We start from the raw sequence: 24,878 nt of genomic DNA, 5'->3' as shown, positions 1-24,878 counted from the left end.
TCCGGTCTGACAATTTTGTGCAGAGTTATGGCCCTTGAACTTAGAAAATTCACTCAAATAACAAGTTTTCCTCTCTTTTTGTTCATATGTGTAGAAATTGATTTGATAATTGGTATATAGTTTAATCATGACAAATATAAAGATCAAGCTCAAATTTTGGTCTGGTCTGGTCTGATGATTTTGTGCAGAGATATGATCCCTGGACTAAGAAAATTTACTCAAATAATCAATTTTCCACATTTTTTGTTGTCATGCTTTAAGATATTGACTTGATATTTGTTATATAGTTTAAACCATGACAGGTTATAGATCAAGTTAGCATTTTGTTCCAGTTCAATGAATTTTTAATCAGTAGGGGACTATGTATTGCCAGGCAATACTCACAGTATGCTTGTTAAGAATGAAAATTTAAATTGTGTTATTTGTTTGCTATTTCCTGGGCCATTATCTTTCATTTCTCTGACAAGCTATTACAAAAACCAAATTGCTGTCCATTAATGATCTCTAGATGATATCTGCTCATCACAATGACAGAACAAACATCTTATTGAATCTTGTAGAAAACTAGTAAAAAATGCAGATTTCTTTTCAGTTTGCAATTTGTTGTTGGATTGTTGTCTCATTTATACATAAAACATAGATCTTTTAAAATATAGCTATAGGTTAATGTTGCACTTCTATAAATGTAGACAAGCAGTTTCCCATAGGAACTCCTTGTAAGGCTAAAATTGTGTTTATTTACTAAGAGGTTTCGTAAAAAATTATATCCTTGAATGGAAAGTACACATGCAGTACTATTTTTCAAAAGTCTAAACATACGTCTGTGAGACATATTTTCATCTTTTATATCCCTCAAACATCTAAGAGTTTAAACTTATACTAAAGTTCTGTACTATCCCTCCTTTCACTTTGGGTCTTCCTCAGAATTCAATTTGGCTGCTATCCATGTGTATTTATTATGGAAAAATCCCCTAGTTGTGTCTTTATGAGATGAAAGATATATCTCAGTATATATCAGATCATATCTGGAAACCAGTAGGCATAGGCGGATCCAGGGGGGGGGGCCCCCTTTTCGTGGGAAAAATTTGGTTGATTATTTAGGGAATCATTGAAGCATGACTAAAGCGGGCCCCCTTAGGAAAAGTTCTGGATCCGTCACTGAGTAGGTAAACATGCAGTTAATTTCTGTGTAATTTGGTCTCTTGTGGACAGTTTTCACATTGGAAATCATACCACAAATTCTTTTTTATATGACAAAATATCTGTGAATATTAAATATCTCCCCAAAAAAGGTGTGGTCTGTGAAACAGCTGCATTTACAAAGTGCAACCTAGCCTCACTGTGACTTTGAGATGTAAACGGCAAAGAAAGCTCTCTTTTATCTGCTTAAGATTCTTTTAAATGTTTGTAGGGATTTGGATAGTGAATTCTCTTTCCATTCCATTGTAGGGGGAAATATGGATGGTCCAAATTAAGGTTCTATCATAATTGCAAATGTTACATGATTGGATAACTTTTTGCCTTTGCATTATTAAATAAATAAATGAATTATCTACAATTTTAAACTACAAAAAGTATAACAGAACTTTGTATGAAGTAAAACATATTTTATTAATAAATATGTAAACGACAGTTACAAAGACATAAAAAAAAAGATAAGGAAATCAATTCATGTCGTGTATATCATTTCACTTAAACTAATATGTTTTTATCCTTTAAACATTTTCATAGAATTAATACCTGTTTAGTGGATGGCATTTATTATTTTGTGTAGATTGCCTTTATTATATTTGAAGAAGTTCAAGATTATTGCAGCACAGTCTTTTGTATTTCTATGATAACATATAAAAACATTAGAAACTTAAAATTTGAAACGACATTGATTATTTTAATAATAATGACTGAGGGAAGACAATCTTGCTTCTGCTCTTGTAATTTGTAAAATATCTGAATTAGCAGCAATCTGGAACCAACCTCTTGCATTGATTATATCGCCCATCATCTGAAGACCGATACCGAGACATATAATTGAATGTAAGACAGATTCAATATTCCTTTTACCTTTCATTTGTTCAATAAATGTCCGGCTTATCTGACGTAGAGACTGCATACAGGATGTATTGTCATGTAGATGATAGTTACACAGAAAAGCGAGGAAATGTGCAAATTGTAAGGGAATGATTTTTATTTCTTGATTTATATTATCCATGTGTAGTTCTGGTGGAATGAATGACGACTTTACATCAAAGTAAAGATCCTTGATTGTTATACTTTTTAATACTGTATGAAGTTTTTCTTCTTTCATTAAATTTATCATAGATTCCTTGTTCTGAATTAAACAAGTTGGAGTGTACAAAAATAATTGTTTATCTGTAAATTTCCTTAAGACAAAATCTATGATACTTAATGGTGCAGAGTAGTTTTTATGAACATAGTAAAAAGAAGCCAACATCAGCCATCCAGATACTGCATCTGAATGTGTTCCTATCAACAGTTGACTCAGGTCGTGTTTGTACTTATAGTATTGATGTTTGTTATTGGGTCTTCGTTGAATTTTTGCAGCCTGTTTTTCAAACTGGTGAGCGTGTGACAAAAATAAGGTAAAGATGCCTTTTGATAAAACGGTTCTACAATGATGTAGCAAGCTGTTAAGCAGAAGTAGGGGTTGTAAACGACTTATCCTGGATCTTATAGTTTCTATAATTGAAATTTGTTTTGTTAGTGGGGCATTTATTCCACAAGGGAGTCTTGTAAACTCATGCAAAGTCTCTGAATTTGCAAAACAGTGTATTCCTTGTTTATATAAATTCTGTAGGATATTGGTCATTTTTTCTTTGTTTTCAGTATTAAATCGTAAATAAAACATGTTATTGTTGGGAATAAAATAATGTAATAGTGTTGAATATTCTACACAGTACATCAATCTTTGTAAGCAAGACATGAAACATGGTATGATATTGTCTTTAGTCCATTTTGATGAATCCGATTCTTCTGATATCCAAAATATCAAAGTTTTCAGAAAATAAGAACATACTAAATCTTTCATATTTTCATCTTTGTTTACAATTTCTTTAAATAATATTTTCAATAGAGCATAACATAGTAACTGGGTATGGTTGAATGAAAATATAAGAATTTTTTCTGCTACAGAAAATGATATTCTCCATTGAAGGTTTTCCTTCAAGGACCCTTTGCAGCCAATCGGAACTAATAGCACACCACAGGATGTTATTTTAGTTATGAGTTCTGGTGCAGGCCAAGTTGAACGTGGTCTACTGACCCATGATTGTGCATGAGATATCCATTTATCACATTTAAGACAAAATGCAAGATCAAATAGTTCATATGCATCTGATATACACGGACCATGTACTTTAAATAAATTACCGAACTCTGATTTAATGAGAGGCATTTTCAAAATAAAACACTGTTTGTATTGTTCATTTGAGAACTTTATCATCGGACCTGACTTCTCAAACATTTGTTTAAATTCTGGTTTTATTTTGTAGTCATTGAGAAAATCTAGGTGAAGAAGTAGATGTGTAAAACATGGTTGTGTATCCTCTGTATTCATAACCAGAGGAATCTTGTTGGATCGGATGGATTGGAGAACAGCATCTCTCTCTGATTCATGCACTGTAAATCTAGTATCAAGAATCATTGAATCTAAGTCACTGCCTTTTAATTCTAGCCCTTCACCTTTACTTCCGCTAGTGATTTGTGTTGTGTCTGCCTGTCCAATGTCATCTGTTATATAAGTTAACCTCCGAACTTTCACCTCTTCTGGAGATCCAACCTTTTGACACAGATACTGATAAAAATTAACTGATAGACTTTTATCTGTGGACATTTTCGCTGATGTCTGTCAGTCTGTAAAATAATCATATTTGATAGTTTTGGTAAATTTATTTTACATGTAATTCTATTTTTCAAATATAATCGCTGTAAATTCAGAATTTAAAATGTTCATTTATTACAACAATCAAAAGTAATTCAAGATTGATTGATATGATTCATGAACATGCTATAGTAGAATAATACTTATATATTACTTGAACATAAGCATTTATTATTGAGATGTTCATATGATTTTTTTTTTTTCATTGATAAAAATGTTGCATACGTTTTTTTAAATTAAATAATTTGGTCAGGTTTCCCGTTTCTGTTCTCCATTCTAAATTGTATAATTCTTCTAGCCTTCATTTAAGAAAAATATTAGGAGAAAACATTTTGCAGAGCTTCAGCATGGCAAACAGTTTCACAATTCACGCAAACAAACCTGTATATATAGGAAGTAGAGACAGCCATACACTGACAGTTATGTTTGAGCTTATGCTCTATATATACGGCACTGTGACTTTAAGATGAAGAGCAAGCATTAAAGAGTTGCCCCTATGGTTTGAGTTATATTGAATGTACAAGTGGATTTTGTGTCAAGTATAAATACTGTAAATTTAGAAATTATTGCGAGGTTTTTATACGACCGCAAAAATTGAAAACTTATATTGGTATCACGTTGTCGTCGTCTGAATTCTTTTAGTTTTCGCACTATAACTTTAGTAAAAGTGAATAGAAATCTATGAAATTTTAACACAAGGCCTAAATTAAAATATTGTTTGTTTCCCCAATCCCGACCCTGCCAAGCCAGGTGTGGGTAGGTAGGTAGGGAAATAATTTTATTTTTCCAAAAAGCTTGACATTATCGGACGATCCAGCAAGCCTGAAAATCCAAAATGAATAAAATAATATTTCACTTAGTTTTGACAATAAAATTTTATGAGTAGCACCAATTTTGCAGGGTCGGTCGGGATTGGGGAAACAAACAATATTTTATTTTAGGCCCAAGGTTTATGACCACAAAAGGAAGGTTGGGATTGATTTTGGGAGTTTTGGTCCCAACATTTTAGGAATTAGGGGCCAAAAAGGGCCCAAATAAGCATTTTCTTGGTTTTCGCACTATAACTTTAGTTTAAGCAAATAGAAATCTATGAAATTTTGACACAAGGTTTATGACCACAAAAGGAAGGTTGGGATTGATTTTGGGAGTTTTGGTTGCAACAGTTTAGGAATTAGGGCCAAAAAAGGGCCCAAATAAGCATTATTCTTGGTTTTCGCACAATATATTTAGTATAAGTAAACAGAAATCAATGAAATTTAAACACAATTAAGGTTTATGACCACAAAAGGAAGGTTGGGATTGATTTTGTGAGTTGAGGTCCCAACAGTTTAGGAATTAGGGGCCAAAAAGGGGCCCAAATAAGCATTATTCTTGGTTTTCGCACCATAACTTTAGTATAAGTAAATAGAAATCTATGAAATTTAAACACAAGGTTTATGACCATAAAAGGAAGGTTGGGTTTGATTTTGGGAGTTTTGGTCCCAACAGTTTAGTAATAAGGGCCCAAAGGGTCCAAAATTGAACTTTGTTTGATTTCATCAAAAATTGAATAATTGGGGTTCTTTGATATCTTTGATATGCACTTAGATTTTTGATTATTGGCCCAGTTTTCAAGTTGGTCTAAATCGGGGTCCAAAATTAAACTTTGTTTGATTTCATCAAAAATTGAATAATGGGGTTCTTTGATATGCCGAATCTAACTGTGTATGTAGATTCTTAATTTTTGGTCCTGTTTTCAAACTGGTCTACATTAAGGTCCAAAGGGTCCAAAATTAAACTTAGTTTGATTTTAATAAAAATTGAATCCTTGGGGTTCTTTGATATGCTGAATCTAAAAATGCACTTAGATTTTAGATTATTGGCCCAGTTTTCAAGTTGGTCGAAATTGGGGTCCAAAATTTAACTTTGTTTGATTTCATCAAAAATTGAATAATTGGGGTTCTTTGATATGCCAAATCTAACTGTGTATGTAGATTCTTAATTTTTGGTCCCGTTTTCAAATTGGTCTACTTTAAAGTCCAAAGGATCCAAAATTAAACTAAGTTTGATTTTAATAAAAATTGAATTCTTGGGCTTTTTCGATATGCTGAATCTAAACATGTACTTAGATTTTTTTATTATGGGCCCACTTTTCAAGTTGGTTCAAATCAGGATCCAAAATTATTATATTAAGTATTGTGCAATAGCAAGAAATTTTCAATTGCACAGTATTCAGCAATAGCAAGAAATCTTCAATTGCACAGTATTGTGCAATAGCAAGAAATTTTCAATTGCACAGTATTGCACAATAGCAAGAAATCTTCAATTGCACAGTATTGTGCAATAGCAAATATTTTCAATAGCAAGAAATAACTAATTGCACAATATTGTGCAATAGCAAGAAATTTTCAATTGGAGTTATCTTTCTTTGTCCAGAATAGTAGTTGAATCAACTTAAATCATTGTTTTATACAATATACAATGTATATTCACTTTTACATTCTAATATTTTATGATGTATTTAAATGAGTAGTTATTGTTGCAAACTCCATTAGAAATTTGAATTGAGATCAGTTTTGGAAAAAAGGAAAGGGGGATGTGAAAAAAAAATGGGGGGGGGGGGTAAATTTTTCTCAATTCAGATTCATAAATAAAAAGAAAATTTCTTCAACATTTTTTTGAGAGGATTAATATTCAACAGCATAGTGAATTGCTCAAAGGCAAAAAAAATATTTTAAGTCTCATTAGACCACATTCATTCTGTGTCAGAAACCTATGCTGTGTCAACTATTTAATCACAATCCAAATTTATAGCTGAATCCAGCTTGAATGTTGTGTCAATACTTGCCCCAACCGTTCAGGGTTCAACCTCTGCGGTCATATAAAGCTGCGCCCTGCGGATCATCTGGTTATTAATGGGAATAATGCATCTGCATGAGTATTGCAATAATAAAAACACCCATTCTTAAATTCATGTATGCAGATTTTCCTAAAATTGCAATAATTAATCTTGCATTTTAGTCTATTCTACAGCATTTGCAATGATTTCTGTACTCCATATCCTTACTTTTCCCTTTTAGTTTATAAAAACAACTGATGTAAATACATTGTACAAATGATTTTTTTCAAAGATATACGTATAGTTACATAGATGTAATAAAAAAAAATGTTACATCCAAACCAGGTGAACTTTCAACTCATTATTATGCAAATGATCCATATGAATTAACAGCTATTTTAAACATTTGTTTGAAATTTATTTTGTTCAAATGACCTTTTTTTATGTCAATTTGACAGTTTCAGATATATTAAAATATTCTAGTTCATGTATATGAAACATATTTGACCTAGATTGATAAAATATAAGAATCCTTACCGTTAGATTTCTTTTTTTAATTTTCCCTCGTTCCTTAAATCTGCTGAAGTTTTATTGTATGTTAGAGGATTTACTTTTCAGAAAGTCCTACTGCTAGAAATTTCTGGAAATTATGATTAATTCTGCACAAAGGAAAGTATAAGTAAGATTGTTTAAATATAAAGTGCAGGGGAATTTAAATATAATTTTCCGCATCTTTTTTTCAATCAGAAGGCTTTGTATCAGTTAACAATATCTTAAGAGACACAAGTGAAAATGAGGATCTGCAAAGGGAGTAAAAAGAAGTCAATTTCAGAAGAACACATATTTATAACAGATATTATGATAATAGATGAAAATACATGTTTTAACTAAACTAAAAAAAAAATGCATGTGATGTTGTATTAATATTCAATATCAATAATATACTTTTTTTTATGCCCCACCTACGATAGTAGAGGGGCATTATGTTTTCTGGTCTGTGCGTTCGTTTGTCCGTTCATTTGACCATCCGTCCCCCCGTCTGTCCAGCTTTAGGTTAAAGTTTTTGGTCAAAGGTAGTTTTTAATGAAATTGAAGTCCAATCAACTTGAAACTTAGTACACATGTTCCCTCTGATATGATCTTTCTAATTTTAATGCCAAATTAGAGTTTTGTACCCCAATTTCACGGTCCACTGAACATAGAAAATGATAGTGCAAGTGGGGCATCTGTGTACTATGGACACATTCTTGTTTCGATCATTTCAAAACAAACACTGATTTATAAAAAGTTTATTTCTGACAAAAATTTCAACATTGTTCCTATTGAAATTTGTTTTTTTGTGTGTTTGACAAATCAAAACTGGAAAATGACGATGTTTAAATTAAGGCCTTCTTAAAGGGGCACTAGCTGTCAAATTCGTGTTTACTGACCCAAATTCTCATATTTGATTAACAACATAATAAAACGTATATCCATTTTATAGAAAGACTAAAATAAACAATTTACATTGCATAGGCTTGATAATATGTATCAACATTTCATGTGTATTTTAGATTAAAAACATATGTTAATCATCGTTTCTACCTGTATAAGAATGAGTTTTTGTGGATCAAATCAGTTAATAAAATGGTTTACCCATGTTTCGCTTTCAATGTTGACATTCTTTTCCTTTTGATAACTGAACATGCCTAATTCATGCGTAACCCATGTCTAGCTAAGGAGTTAAATTGAAGTTCACATAAATTCGGATTCAAAGACTTGCAAGTGAATAATTTATCAGGGATGTTTCTTAGCTTATTTTGACAAATTTGAACCAAACTAGCTTCTAAAAGCAAATTATTATTTCACTATTTCACTTTCATTAATGATTGAACAAAAAAAAAAATCACATTTTAATTTTTTTTATCTCGTAGCTAATGCCCCTTTAAATGTATTCTGTAAATAAGCAAAAACAAAACAAAAATGCAAATTTCAATAGAAACAATGCTAAAAGTTTTGTCAGAAATCAACTTTTTATGATTAGATCAGTGTTTATAATATAAACTTTATTTTGAACAGATTGAAAATATATTATTGATATTGAATAAATACAACATCACATGCATATTTTTAAGTTGAAATATGTAGTTTCGTCTATTTAGAAGATGATTTTTTTACTCAGGTAAATCAAGGATTTGTATAGTACTATACAAATCCTTGGGTAAATTAATCAATGTGAGATAGATTTCTCTTAAAAGAAATTTGAAGGTCCCCGTGAATAAAGAGGCCCTTTGCATTTGCGCCGATCTGCATTTCACTTGCAACATTTTTTTTCTTTCATTTGCGCTGATTGTGTACAGGTAAATTACAGGTGAATGTTATTTTGTATTTATCATTATAAACCTCTTTCGTTAGCCAGTTGTACATATGTTATGAATTGTCAATTATAAAATGTAACTATATAAGGATTGTCCCCTGCTGCCTGCATTTTCTTGATGACATCCATAAAGACATGTATGTTAGTGTGGTGCGAATAGAACTGTTACCGACCGTGCAAGGGCTGTATAGCCAGTCAAGGTCGTTAAAAACTTCCATTTGTTGTAGAACTGTTGATTGTTATGCGAATGAAATGATTATAGTTTTCAACGGGTGCAGCTGCCCAGAAATGAGTTGAATAATGTGAATTTAGGCATATATAAGTACTTAAATTTAGTACGTAGTCTAATAATGCATGACATTTGTCATCAGAAGGAAAGTCAGACATAATGTCAAACGTGAAGCAGTCCTCGATTTCATATGGGGGAATGAATGGAAACCCGAAAAATTGCAATAGCCATTTACCAGTGTCACTTGATTTGTCTTTATACTCTGTGCTTAGCCCAACAGACTGGATTTCCTCGACCAGTTCTGAGCCAGATGAAAACGACAACAATCTATTCTACACTGTGGAAAAGTATTCATAATTGCATATGCAAATAGGAGCAAATATAGAATCTAATATATATTAATCTAAATATAGGTGCTAATGAAAGAACCTAATCGGCGCAAATGAAAGATTGAAAAAAAATTTAATCGGCGCAAATGTCATACGCCCCAATGAAGTACACAGAGAACAATAGCTATTGTATTTATTGAATGGGACAATAGAACTGACAAAAGTTTAAATAGATTGAACAATAAGAGATGAATCTGTGGAAAAGTTTCATTTGGTTCTCAATAATATCACAAAATACATTTGGGATAGAATTAATTCAACAGTGTTGTGCTCTTAGCCATGCTGAACAGGAATTAATACAAGTAATTTACACTAAGGAAACTACTGAGATTGTTTTAATAAATGGGAAATGAAAAATAAATAATTCCTCATCTATTTTGAAATAAGTATTTTCTGTATCAGTTTTTAAAATCTTAAGAGACACAAGTGTAATTGAGGACCTGCAAAAGGAGAACATGTACATAGTTTCTATGTGCATGAATATTTATGGCAGATTAATATTATTTAAAATAGTAAATAAAATATAAGCATCGGGTATGTACCACATAAAGAAAGTTTGGGGGATATGGTAAACAACTTCTTTTCTGTCACCAAATATGAGTAAAACAAACAGAAATTTTTACTGTTGAAAACATAACCACCAAACAAAATATTACTGTGACTTGACTGTAAGTGTTGCTATTCACCTATTGCAATTTATTCAAAATTCTTACCAAATTGCAATATGCTTTATAAAACCAAACTGGTCAACCGGTCAGAAATTTTAACAAACTGTGGTAGAAAACCACAGTCAAGTCGTGACAGTGCAAGGTGATAAAATAAAGCATACTTACAATCCTATAAGACTTTAATTCCACTAACAATGGTATTAGGAAAAATCTTTTATACAAATTTTATTGTAAAAGGGAAGCAAAAGATACCAGAGGGACATTCAAACTCATAAGTTGAAAATAAACAGACAACGCCATGGCTAAAAAAGAAAAAGACCAACAGACAAACAATAGTACACAAAATACAACATAGAAAACGAAAGACTGAGCAACAGGATCCCCACCAAAAACTGGGGTTGATCTCAGGTGCTCCAAAAGGGTATTAAGCAGATCCTGCTCCACATGTAATTGTCATGCTAAAGGTCATAGGTAGAAATTTGAATTGCTAGAAAAAAGGTAGAAATTTGAATTGCTAGAAATATGTCCTTACTAAGCTCCCATAAAAAATTTTCTTTCCAAAAGTTTTCTATATTTATAAGGATCAGACATTATTTGAATCAAAACATCTTATATGTAGTAAAATATATTTGAAATTACAATATGTTGTTAATAAGTTTCCATGGGAGATAAGCTAACATCATTGTTCTTTTGACTATAGAAGACTTTGTGAAAGAAAAATTGATTATCTCCCATGGAAACTTCCTAACAACGTAATGTAATTTCACATATATTTTACTTATTACATCGGAAAAGTTTGCGTTGTTTATCACTGATCATAATTTGTCATTTTCAGTTGCAAATAATTGTTTAGAAATATTTTTTTGGTTTTTGTGCACCTGTTATTATGGAATTGTTTGAGGATTTTTTTTTTCTCATTTTCCAGACTTCGGAACTTAGTCATTTTTCAACTATTCAAATGTTCAGTGTAGAGCATGTTTCATTGGTACCAAACATTCTGTGCAACCATGCCATTTGAGTCTGATCTATTTTTTTCATTTTTTGCAGAAACTATTGCAGATAGATCAGAATATTTAAATAGTAAAAATGATTTGCAAAATAAGTTCTATGAAAAAGTCCCCACATGGCTGAAATTGTCAGTCATTTCCTTATAAGAGACATTGCCCTTGAATGACAATTTTAGTCATTTTTTGTGTGTTTTTCGCTATAATCTTAAAAGCTATAATAGAAAGAGAAATATTTTGACTACCAATTATGAACAGCCTGACAAGATTACAATTTACTCAACATGGGCCAAACCATTAGTGGACCCTATAGGAGTGATTGCTGTTGAATTACTTTTTTAGGGGAAAGGATTTCATTTGGCAATGCAATCAAACCCTTTTCCCATTGGGTAAATAAATATATCTTCCAGGCCTTATCTCTTCCTTTTTGAGAGTTAAAACAAAATAGTGCTGTGAGGTGAACATGCTTTGGATCCTATCCACACCATGTCATGCAATTTATTTACATGGCGTTGTCAGTTCTTTTCAACTTATCTTTTTAACCCTTTATACATTGCTACTAAAAGGATTGGAGAATAATTGAAACAAATTGTTATTACAGTTCTATAAGTGTGTGGGTGAAGAATTGTGAGGATTTAGCCATACCAGATGAAGAGAAAGAACAACTGGATGCTTTTATTGATCAACTGTATGAAGATATGGATAAAGGTATTGTGAAGTTAAAAATATAATTAAAGGAAAAGATATTTTTTAACAAATTTTATTTTGGATCAATTGTAATCAATGATATCCGTTAGTAAGAAGATCAAATCTTGTGTCATTAAATCAAAAGAAATTTCTTACAAAGAATCAACAATTTATGGCTGTCAGTATATCAAATACAGTTCTAAATATATTCAGTTGATCTCTCTGGTAGTATTTAAGAAAACAACTCTTAACTCAGACCTGTTAAATGTGGTCCATGTTGTTGCATTGTATTGTTTTCAATATTGTTAAAAGAAGCTTCAATTGGTTTAACAATTTTTTTACTTAAAAATGTTGAGCCAGAAGTATGAGATTTGATTGAGAATATAAAAGAGGTTCTCTGTTGTTATTTTACTTCATCATGGCAGAATCATGTGATTTGATTATTTTAATATGTTCGTAACTATTTGAATTTATAATCATTTAAGTTCATATTATGTTATTCACATTCCTACTTTTTTGGAAATCACATCGGCATCATTTACATGTATTTTCACTGATACCAATTTGTGTGGATTTAGAAAAAACATGTATATTCACAAATACAATATGTAAGATTTTGTAAATCTGTCAAAGTCAGCATTCAATATAAAAAAGAAGATGTGGTATGATTGCCAATGATACAACTCTTCACAAGAGACCAAATGACACAGAAATTAACAACTATAGGTCACCGTACAGCCTTCAACAATGAGCAAATCCCATACTGCATAGTCAGCTATAAAAGGCCCCGTAATGACAAATGTAAAACAATTCAAACGAGAAAAATAACAGCCTGATTTATGTACAAAAAAATGAACGAAAAACAATTATGTAACAGCAACAAACGACAACCACTGAATTACAGGCTCCTGACTTGGGTCAGGCACAAGCATGTGGAATGTGGCTGGGTTAAACATGTAAGCGGGATCCCAACACTCTCTCTAACCTGGGACAGTGGTGTAACAGTACAACATAAGAACAAACTAAAAAATCAGTTGAAAAAGGCTTAACTCATCAGATGGGTACAAATAGAAATACATCTAACAAAAAACACAGAGTGGACGTGGCTGGGTACTTGTACATCCCAACAACAAAAAGACACTAAGTACAGATCTGAGAGTATTCGCAGTTACTGACAGCTAGTTCAAAGCCAATAACAACTTATAAAAAAATCATGCCTATAAGACTAAATTATCAATTAGTACACATCCAACGTCCAATGGATTAAGTGTAAAGACGTCATAAACAGTCAGAGAAAAACATGACCTTGTGCAATGCTAAGATACAGGTATCGACAGATTGTAGATCCGTGAATGTGCATATGTATATAACAATAATTTTTCAGTTTGCTTTTAATTTACTGATAACAAAATCTTAAAGTAAAGATAAGTGTACAAAGACTGTTTCTAAATTTCCAGGCACGGTAAACAACATCTCCATAAAAATGAGGATGTGCTATCCAGTTTGAAATAAATTTTCTACAGGTTCAAACAAACTTCGAAACCAAATATTTATATCTATTGAAGAATTTAGTAAAGGTTTTAAGTAATTTGTGGTAACAAGCCTATAGAAAGTTTATTCTTTGAACTTTTAAATTCAAGCCACGAAATTAACACACAGTGTTCTCCCCAGAAGTTTTAAATAGCACCATGGAAATTAAAATAGCACTGGATTTCCCAAAAATATAGCACCATGGCCCCTATAGGCTATACATTCTATTATAAAATCATCCAAGATAGCACCAGGGTACCATGGTGCTTTAAGGCCCCGGGGAGAACACTGCCAAGGAACAATAATCCACAGTAAGAACATTTACTTAAATTTGTGACATAACCAATTTTAACATGAATATGGCTTTTTTTTTTGCTTTCTTGAAATACAGGAACACTACTTCTAAATGGAAGTAACACTTTATAAATTTTGTATGTTCGAAGGGCTTTTTTAGATTAATCTTCATCAGGAATGCTCAAACCAAAACATTTAAAAACAAGGAAATGTATAAATAAATTGAAACGTTAAGACCTACATGAACAAATGGGACTAAAAAAAAGATTAGCCAAATTCATCATAGGTCAACTTTGCTTAAGGGATAGGAGACTAGCTTAGTTTCTTGGTAATTTCTTAAACTATCCAAGATGTTGTTTAATGACTTAGATTGAAATTATAATTTAAACAAAGTGGAACAAAAAGTTGTTCAATCATTAAAGATTACAATGAATCGAACAGGTGATGATTTTTATACGACCGCAAAATTTGAAAAATTTTTCGTCGTATATTGCTATCACGTTGGCGTCGTCGTCGTCGTCCGAATACTTTTAGTTTTCGCACTCTAACTTTAGTAAAAGTGAATGGAAATCTATGAAATTTTAACACAAGGTTTATGACCACAAAAGGAAGGTTGGTATCGATTTTGGGAGTTTTGGTCCCAACATTTTAGGAATTAGGGGCCAAAAAGGGCCCAAATAAGCATTTTCTTGGTTTTTTCGCACTATAACTATAGTTTAAGTTAATAGAAATCTATGAAATTTTGACACAAGGTTTATGACCACAAAAGAACGGTTGGGATTGATTTTGGGAGTTTTGGTTTCAACAGTTAAGGAATTAGGGGCCAAAAAAGGGCCCATATAAGCATTATTCTTGGTTTTCGCCCAATAACTTTAGTTTAAGTAAATAGAAATCAATGAAATTTAAACACAATGTTAATGACTACAAAAAGAAGGTTGGTATTGATTTTGGGAGTTTAGGTCCCAACAGTTTAGGAATAAGGGGCCAAAAAGGGACCCAAATAAGCATTTTTCTTGGTTTTCGCACCATAACGTTAGTATAAGTAAATAGAAATCTATGATATTTAAACACAAGGTTTATGACCATAAAAGGAAGGTTGGTATTGATTTTGGGTGTTTTGGTCCCAACAGAATAAGGGGCCCAAAGGGTCCAAAATTAAACTTTGTTTGATTTTATCAAAATTGAATAATTGGGTTCTTTGATATGCCGAATCTAACTGTGTATGTAGATTCTTAACTTTTGGTCCCGTTTTCAAATTGGTCTACATTAAGGTCCAAAGGGTCCAAAATTAAACTTCGTTTGATTTTGACAAAAAATGAATCAGTTAGGTTCTTTGATATGCTGAATCTAAAAATGTACTTAGATTCTTGATTATTGGCCCAGTTTTCAAGTTGGTCCAAATCGGGGTCCAAAATTAAACTTTGTTTGATTTCATCAAAAATTGAATAAATGGGGTTCTTTGATATACCAAATCTAACTGTGTATGTAGATTCTTCATTTTTGGCTGTGTATGTAGATTCTTCATTTTTGGTCCTGTTTTCAAATTGGTCTACACTAAAGTCCAAAGGGTCCAAAATTAAACTTAGTCTGATTTTAACAAAAATTGAAATCTTGGGGTTCTTTGATATGCTGAATCCAAAAATGTACTTAGATTTTTTATTATGGGCCCAGTTTTCAAGTTGGTCCAAATCAGGATCTAAAATTATTATATTAAGTATTGTGCAATAGCAAGTCTTTTCAATTGCACAGTATTGCGCAATGGCAAGAAATATCTAATTGCACAATATTGTGAAATAGCAAATTTTTTTTTAATTAGAGTCATCTTTCTTTGTCCAGAATAGTAAGCAAGAAATATCTAATTGCAAAATATTGTGCAATAGCAAGATTTTTTTTTAATTGGAGTTATCTTTCTTTGTCCAGAATCAACTTAAATCTTTGTTATATACAATATACAATGTATATTCACTTTTTACTACCAACTGATAAATTAAAATAATCTTTACCATTCAGTGATAACAAGCAGTTTTTTTACATCTTAATATTTTATGATGTATTTAAATGAGTAGTTATTGTTGCAAACTCCATTAGAAATTTTAATTGAGATTAGTTTTGGAATAAGGGAAAGGGGATGTGATTAAAAAAATTGGGTTCAATTTTTCTCATTTGAAATTTCATAAATAAAAAAGAAAATTTCTTCAAACATTTTTTTGAGAGGATTAATATTCAACAGCATAGTGAATTGCTCTAAGAGAAAACAAAAATTTTAAGTTTATTAGAACACATTCATTCTGTGTCAGAAACCTATGCTGTGTCAACTGTTTAATCACAATCCAAATTTAGAGCTGAATCCAGCTTGAATGTTGTGTCCATACTTGCCCCAACCGTTCAGGGTTCAACCTCTGCGGTCGTATAAAGCTACGCCCTGCGGAGCATCTGGTTACATATGCAGGAGGTGGCTGCATCATCATGATCATGCATTCTTGGTGTAGCTAGTGCTTCAGTACTAATACTTTAAAAAAAATTCTATTTGTGATGTACAAGATGTTTTTGTAATGTTGATAGAATTATGATTTCAGTATCTGGAACATTCTTAGACTGTGAAGGTTCTGGCTTATATCTACTTCAAAGTACATGTAAGTATTAAAATATATGACAATTTGTAAAAATCATACCAATGTTGATTCAAAGAACTTTATAAATTATTTTGTTTACAGAATTCAAAAATCATGAAATTATATCAATTCAATTGCAAATGTATGGTAAAAATGTAACCTTTGTGAGGATTGTTTAAAAATTATCTCTATATAATATTCAATACACTAAAACTTGCTTAAAATTATAAATCATACACAGAACTTATTTTAATTTTATTGAAACAATAACATAATAAAAGTTTGATAATTTTATGATCTATACATTTTTTTTTCAGGTAACCACAGTTGCATACCAAATGCAGAAATAACTTTTCCAAACAACAACCACAAGTTAGTCCTGGTGGCTAAGGAAAATATCAGTCAAGGGGAGGTAAGTCTTCAAAACTGCATTCCCTCTTATATATGTGTTTTGTTGCTTATTGTAGTAAAACATGTATCAAAAGTGTAGGAAAAAAGAAAATTGTTCTTTTAATAAAGTGGACTTTTTACTTCTGGTTGAAAAATAAGCACACAAAGGAGATTGCAAATAAATTAATATTAAGTTTAATCCCTTAATTAAACTGTTATAGTGAGTTGCTTGTAGGTGTTATGGTAAAATTTTACCTATAGCTCAACCTGTTTTTAAAATTGTCAACACAATAGGGACATTTAAATTGACCAGTTGGTATTGTTAGATTTAAATATACCTTGATTCTACCTGTACAGATTTTTATTCACCTAACCCAAAGTTTCAGCATGCTTTTTTCCTGAACTTTTTCTTACCTAGGATTATTCTATTAAAAAATGATAGGGAAGAAAATAATTTGGTTTTCATTGTTTTAAATCCCTGATATATTTGATTTATCTATTTTTTACCTAAAATTCTAAATCAGTAAAAGATTAAAATAAATATGTATTACTATGTTTGAAAATTTAAACTGTTTTTACACCAAAATGCTTCTTTAAAATTCGAACCCTTATACATAGTATTGTCCAGCTGCCAGTGAAACAAGAAATAGCTGTTCAGGGTGTTTACAGTTTAAATTTTCAGAGGGATATGTTGTTTTTTTCTTCACATGACCCTTCAAGATTCTCATTTTGGATTATTATTTGCAATGTTTTAAATCTTTTGGTGTCATTGTGCATACAATATTGGATTTATTTTATTTGAATTCACTACTCAGACTTTTTATAGCAATTTTGCTTCTTAAAATGTGATGTGTTTCTTTCAAGATTTTATTGTCATGAAGGACATCAAGGAGGAAATAATTCATTCAAACCGTTTTGTGGGGCTTACATATGATGTTGTACATATAAAATTCGAAATAATTTTGGAGTATACCTTGCTGTGTTTTTTCTTTGAAATCTATTATAATATTAGTGGGAGTTTTGTGCATAAAATGCTGTGTTCACTAAAGGAATTCAATTTTTCATACGATGGGATTTAGTTATGTCAAAGATTTAAAGATTTCAAAACTGGAATTCAAGTAGGAGATATAGTGTGAGTTCATCCAACATGTTTCTGTGGCTTTAAATGTGATTTTTGAAATATTCATTATTAATTTTGGGATCTATTACAAATTTAAGATGATTCCCTATTTAAATGGGATCTTGGAAATGAAATAAAATGTTAAAGTAATGCAGTGGATATAGTCTAATCTAGTGATAAAGTGAAAAATAAGTGTAAAATATTCTAAAATATTCCTAACGTGAGGAAATGTTTTTTAAAAGTGAATGTGAAATTGGAAATAGTCATTATAAAATTCTGAATCAAATATTGTTTGATTTGGAAATTATTATAGGAAATAAAATAAAATGTTGAAGTAATGCAGTGGATATAGTCTAATCTAGTGATAAAGTGAAAAATGAAAGTAAAATATTCTAAAATATTCCTAACATGAGGAAATGTTTTAAGTGAATGTGAAATTGGAAATAGTCATTATAAAATTCTGAATCAAATATTGTTTGATTTGGAAATTTATTATAGGAAATGAAATAAAATGTTTACTGTCGATAAATTAAAATCAGGTGATATATAGTAAAAATATAAATAAAATATTACAAAATATAAGTGAGGATAACTATTTGGAATATAGTAATGGAAATGATTCTGAATTATGTATAGATTCTGCACCTGTTAAATTAGGATGTATATAATTGGAAGTTAATCAGAATTTATACTATGGATTTAGAAAAAAATCTAGTGAAGTAGTGAAAAATGAATAAAATTGGGAATTATTTAAAATCATTGGAATTCTGGATGAGATGTCAAATATTAGTGTAAATAAATTAATGAAATTGTCTATTCAAATATGATTTTGAGGTTTCATTAAAGTGAGTGAAATATTACGACTGGATTATTTAGGGTATTAAACACTGCTAGTAGTGGCTATGCAAACATTTAGATGAAATGTAGTGCATTTTAGGTCATGCAATTTTAAATTACATGTAACTGCAAGAAAATAAAATATATGATATAGTCATTCTTGTTTGGCTTGATCACTCATAAGATTTTGAATGACAGTAAAATAAAAATCTCTCAATAGAATAATCCTAGGTTAAAAAAAAGTTCAGGAAAAAAGCATGCTGAAACTTTTGGTTAGGTGAATAAATTTTTTTACAGGTAGCATCAAGGTAGATTTAAATCTAACAATACCAACTGGTCAATTTAAATGTCCCTATTGTGTTGACAATTTTAAAAACAGGTTGAGCTATAGGTAAAATTTTACAATAACACCTACAAGCAACTCACTGTAAGTGATAAATATTTTTCTCTTGTTTTACCCGATTTATACTTTTCCTGACTTTTTTTTTGTAAATCAACATGAGGTTTGTTTGATCACAGCTCTTCATTGGTCAGAATTCAATTATGCTGTCAAATTTGCTTTCCTCTGAATTATCCGAAAAAGTGCACAGCAAGTCTTGCATTTTAGATTTGAAAATTAAACTAACTTGAGTGTAGTCATTTCATACTCAATCAAGGGGTAGAATATATATTTATATATTAGATTTGTACTACCACATACTTATATCAAAGTCCAGAATTGAATTATCATAAATAAAGATATTTCAATTTCCAATAACATTAAAGCACAAAGAAGGATAAGGCCAATATTAGCTTTAAAAAAAAATCAAAATGAAAATATTTTAACAGGAATTTTGTGATACAATAGGCAAGTGATTATACTTTTTACAAAACATAATCGTGCAATTGTTTCATAAAATTTGCATTGATAAAGTAACCTATATATTAAAGGAATTTTTTTTAAAAAGTGCATAAACATATACGAAGCACAAATAGTGTTAATAGTAAGTATGAATGGACATATGTCCAACAAAAATTTTTTGTGAACATATTAGTATAATGCTTTTCTAAATTTTTTACAACTTTATGACCCTATATTGCATTAGATAATGGCTATTAAAGGGATTTGTCCGAAATTGACCCCATGAAAATTTATTAGAGAAAAATGTCCTAAATACTCCAAAGAAATTAGTATGTGTGCAATTGCCAACTGTTGCAACCTAATACTTGTCTACCAAAATATAAAAGGGTTACTAACCACAAAAAAAAACCAACTATGAGTTCTTGTTGTTACTTTTCTTTGTTGCTATGAATGTCTATTTTTTTGGTCGTAATCAGGTGTTGGGAAATTGTTTTAAAATACTTTCAACAAATTTGGATTGTAAATAATATCCTTGTTTCCAAGGACATTTATCTATAACATCTTTTCAATGTTTGAAAAAAGAAATGTCAGCCATGTAGTTTAGAGGAATAATAAATAACTGAAGAAGGCCAATGGCCGAAACGTCTGAACAATTGGTTTATTTATACAATTGTAAATAATAACTAGGAGAGTCATCAGTGTTTGAGTTTTCCATTTTAAAATCTAGCTTTGAGTTAGTATACTTTACTATTTATTCCATAATGTACTTCAGTACCACTGTAATTTGTGAAATTACTTGACTTTTAATTAAATTTGAAATTACTTTACTTTTAATTAAAATTGAAATTACTTTACTTTTAATTAAAATTCATTATTTTAATTTCATTGTTATAGGAAATTTGCACCTGCTACTTGAGTGAATGTGATGTTTCCAGAAGTAGACATAGTAGACAGAAATTTTTAAAGTAAGTTTTAATTTTGTAAAATATATTTCGCCCATATTTTTAAGCTTGATTGATAGATGGATGTTTGACGTCATGCTGGTATATTTTAGCCTGAACATTGAATAGAACTAAAAATACAGGCTGAACTTGGTTTTCAATGTCCTAACTTAGAACAAAATAGAATATCAAAATCATGTGCATTCAGAACAAAAAAACTTCAAAAATCATGAGGCGACATTTGGGAATTTTACTGAAAATCGAAGGCAAAACTTCTTTTTGATGCGACCTTAGATTAATGTCTGGAATTCAAGGGCAATAATCTCGCTCTCTTTTGCCTGGTGTTGTGAGACCTTAACAGTTAGCAGGGAGACAAATACTCCAGTCAAACGTGACTGAGCTACTTGTGTCTACTTCTGTAAATAAATTAGAAAATAACTGTGTGTTCCTGTTACTTCAGAAAGTGTTTTGGTGACTGTTAAAAACGTATCTGCAACTATTTTTGAGTTCAGATGTATTGGAGATAATTTTAAAAAAGTGTACTTTCAAATTACTAGTTTAAATAAAATTTGAAAATAACTGTGTTCCAGTTACTTCAGAAATTGTTTTTGATGACTGTTAAAAACATATCTGGAATTTTTTTTTAAGTTCAGAAGTATTGTAGATATTTTTAAAAAAGTGTACTTTAAATTTTTTGAGACAGCTTGCACTTGTGTGGTTATGCGAACGAAGTTTGTGGTGAATTTTTTGTTTGATCATTCCTTTCTCAAAGACTCTTATTTTATGAGGGAAAATTGCAATTGAAAATCTTAGCATTGTTGATAGTACATTATGTCATAAATATTATTTTCCAAGTAATGAGGGACACACAGAAAATGTATTTTAGAAATTTTACGGAATCTTAATCAGTCTTCATCTATGTCAGTATGTAATTTTGAGTGGGAACTTCTCTTTAGTATTGTATACATTTCTTGATATCATTTAAAAGTTCAAATTCTCTATCGAATTATATCTTCTTCAGAGAGAATTACCTTTTTACCTGTGGATGTGTGAAGTGTTTGTCCGAAGCAGATCAAGCAGATGTCACATCAGAGGAAGAAGAAGAGGATGAAGAAAATGATATGGAATAATAAAAAAAAAATTTTACTTATGTTTTTGTTGTTGATCCTTCACATTAATGTGAACATGGAGGTATACTGTATAGATAACTTGGCCTGATATAATATGCTGGTGTTCACATTTGTTTTATTGTCACATGGCAAATTGACCTATGGGAATAATCTGTCGGGTTTTTTTCCCGTTTTTTTTTTGGGAATAGTCACAGGGCACATCAAGATATTTGTTAAGATTACGATAGGAAAGAATTGGCTAGTATATACTTCTTGATTTCACAGGGCACATTAGATATGAAATTCAAAAGCTGGCTTTACCTTTTGAGTGATTTTCTCAGGGCAATTAGTTAGCTTGGCATGTATTTGCTGGTATTTGCCTTTTGGTGATCGTCATCTGGTACTTCAAAATACTATGTACTTGTTAAATAAGTGATACTTTTAGAGAACCAAATGTCATAGTTTATTGTATACCAGTATTGTTTTTCTCAACCTGTTTTGACAAGTGTTGTTTGTCTGTTACTCTATTTTGATCTATTTTCCTTTGAGCATCGTATTCAAATTAGAAGATGCTTGCCTTTGAGACAACTCTCCACAAGTGACCAAATTACAAAGAAATGAACAACTATAGGTCACCATACGGCCTACAACAAGTAAAACTCATATCGCTTAGTCAGCTATATATGGCCACAAATTAACAAATGTAAAACAAGAAAACAAATGGCCTGATTTGTTTACAAAACTATGAATGAAATAAAATTGCTATACAGCAACAAATGACAACCACTGAATTAAAGTGTCCTGACTTGGGATAAGCACATACAGAGTGTGGTGGGGTTAAACTATTTTGAAGGTGTGACACTCTCCCATAACCTGTGACAGTGATAACAGTAAGAACATGGTGTTTGTTTTTGTTATCCTATAAACTTTTGAAATTCCCTTTAGTATCTATTCAAGGATATCAAAAACTGGTACAGCCTGTGTGGGGATTGTCACATGTTGCATAAACAAATTTGTTCTTTTTTAAATTGTTTCAGAGCACATCGAGATTTATGTTCGACAACTTTACAGAAAATATAAAGCACTGATATTTAATTCCTTATATTAACCAGTTGATTTTTTATCTCATTTGGCCCGAAGGGCCAAGTGAGCTTTTCCCAACACTTGGCCTCCTACGTCCGGCTTGGTCCGGCGTTAACTTTTACAAAAATCTTCTCCTTTGAAACTACTTGGCCAAATTTAACCAAACTTGGCCACAATCATCATTGGGGTATCTAGTTTAAAAAATGTGTCCGGTGACCCTGTCAACCAACCAAGATGGCCACCATGGCTAAAAATAGAACATAGGGGTAAAATGTTGTTTTTGGCTTATAACTCAAAAACCAAAGCATTTAGAGCAAATCTGACATGATGTTAATTTGTTTATCAGATCAAGATCTATCTGCCCGGAAATTTTCAGATGAATCGGACAACCTGTTGTTGGGTTGCTGCCCCTGAATTGGTAATTTTAAGGAAATTTGGCTGTTTTTGGTTTTTATCTTGAATATTATTATAGATAGAGATAAACTGTAAACAGCAATAATGTTCAGCAAAGTAAGATTTACAAATAAGTCAACATGACTGAAATGGTCAGTTGACACCTTTAGGAGTAATTGCCCTTTATAGTCAATTTTTAACCATTTTTCGTAAATCTTAGTAATCTTTTACAAAAATCTTCTCCTCTTAAACTGCTGGGCCAAATTAAACCAAACTTAGCCACAATCATCATTGGGGTATGTAGTTTTGAAAGTGTGTGGCGTGACCTGGTCAACCAACCAAGAAGGCCGCCACAGCTAAAAATAGAACATAGGGGTAAAATTCAGTTTTTGGCTTATAACTCAAAAACCAAAGCATTTAGATCAAATCTAACTGGAGTAAAAATGTTTATCATGTCAAGATCTATCTGTTCTTAAATTTTCAGATGAATCGGACAACCAGTTGTTGGGTTGCTGCCCCTGAATTGGTAATTTTAAGGAAATTTTACTGTTTTTGGTTATTATCTTGAATATTATTATAGATAGAGATAAACTGTAAACAGCAATAATGTTCAGCAAAGTAAGATTTACAAATAAGTCAACATGACCAAAATGGTCAGTTGACCCCTTTAGGAGTTCTTGCCCTTTATAGTCAATTTTTAACCATTTTTCGTAAATCTTAGTAATCTTTTACAAAATTCTTCTCCTCTAACACTACTGGGCCAAATTAATCCAAACTTGGAAACAATCATCTGTGGGGTATCTAGTTTTAAAAATGTGTCCGGTGACTTGGCCGTCCAACCAAGATGGCTGCCACAGCAAAAAAATAGAACATAGGGGAAAAATGCAGTTTTTAGCTTATAACTCAAAAACCAAAGCATTTAGAGCCAATCTGACATGGGGTAAAATTGTTAATCAGGTCAAGATCTATCTGCCCTGAAATTTTCAGATGAATTTGACAACCCATTGTTGGGTTGCTGCCCCTGAATTGGTAATTTTAAGGAAATTTTGCTGTTTTTGGTTATCTTGAATATTATTATAGATAGAGATAAACTGTAAACAATAATAATGTTCAGCAAAGTAAGATTTACAAATAAGTCAACATGATTGAAATGGTCAATTGACTCCCTAAGGAGTTATTGTCCTTTATAGTCAATTTTTAACAATTTTCATAAACTTTGTAAATTTTACTAACATTCTCCACTGAACCTACTGGGCCAATCATTATAGATAGAGATAATTGTAAGCAGCAAGAATGTTCAGTAAAGTAAGATCTACAAACACATCGCCATCACCAAAACACAATTTTGTCATGAATCCATCTGTGTCCTTTGTTGAATATTCACATAGACCAAGGTGAGCAATACAGGCTCTTTAGAGCCTCTAGTTTTGTTTATTTGTGTTGATGATCAACAAGTGAACCAGTAAATGCATGCAATACTATCCAAACTAAAAAATAAACAAAACACTGTCTTTTTTTACCAGACTTTAATGATGATATCAAAACAAAATTGCACTGATTACATATTACAATGCTGATTCTAAAGATACTGAAGCATAAACAAGCTTATTGATGTCTGTGATTCAGAGATCATCAGACATGTATTGGAATAAGAAATTATTTTAACACAATTTTTTTTT

General features: G+C 31.0%; 2 protein-coding genes across 2 annotated transcripts in view; one reads left to right on the top strand and one right to left on the bottom strand.

The window, feature by feature from the left end:
* Positions 1-21,764, top strand: part of LOC139519736 (protein-lysine N-trimethyltransferase SMYD5-like) — a 42,400-nt gene extending 20,636 nt beyond the window's left edge. The window contains exons 8-12 of the mRNA XM_071311979.1: positions 11,964-12,070; positions 16,450-16,506; positions 16,803-16,897; positions 20,568-20,638; positions 21,636-21,764. Of these exons, the coding sequence (XP_071168080.1) occupies positions 11,964-12,070; positions 16,450-16,506; positions 16,803-16,897; positions 20,568-20,638; positions 21,636-21,744 (439 nt within the window). The 3' untranslated portion in view covers positions 21,745-21,764. The remainder of the gene's footprint in view (positions 1-11,963; positions 12,071-16,449; positions 16,507-16,802; positions 16,898-20,567; positions 20,639-21,635) is intronic.
* On the bottom strand, positions 1,593-7,352 carry LOC139519735 (uncharacterized). Its single transcript, XM_071311978.1, has 2 exons — positions 7,254-7,352; positions 1,593-3,870 (listed from the first exon to the last, which is right to left on the bottom strand). The coding sequence occupies exon 2, from the start codon at positions 3,848-3,850 to the stop codon at positions 1,889-1,891; it is 1,962 nt and encodes a 653-aa protein (XP_071168079.1). The 5' UTR covers positions 3,851-3,870; positions 7,254-7,352; the 3' UTR covers positions 1,593-1,888.
* Positions 21,765-24,878: the final 3,114 nt, after the last annotated feature.

Source organism: Mytilus edulis, chromosome 4 (genome assembly GCF_963676685.1).
Source record: "Mytilus edulis chromosome 4, xbMytEdul2.2, whole genome shotgun sequence".
Taxonomy (NCBI): domain Eukaryota; kingdom Metazoa; phylum Mollusca; class Bivalvia; order Mytilida; family Mytilidae; genus Mytilus; species Mytilus edulis.
The sequence above is the reverse complement of the archived record's forward strand: the minus strand, read 5'-3'. Positions and strand labels throughout refer to the sequence as shown.

Excerpts from the sequence above, each read along its gene's own strand:
- LOC139519735 (XM_071311978.1), bottom strand. The coding sequence starts at position 3,850 with ATGTCCACAGATAAAAGTCTATCAGTTAATTTTTATCAGTATCTGTGT.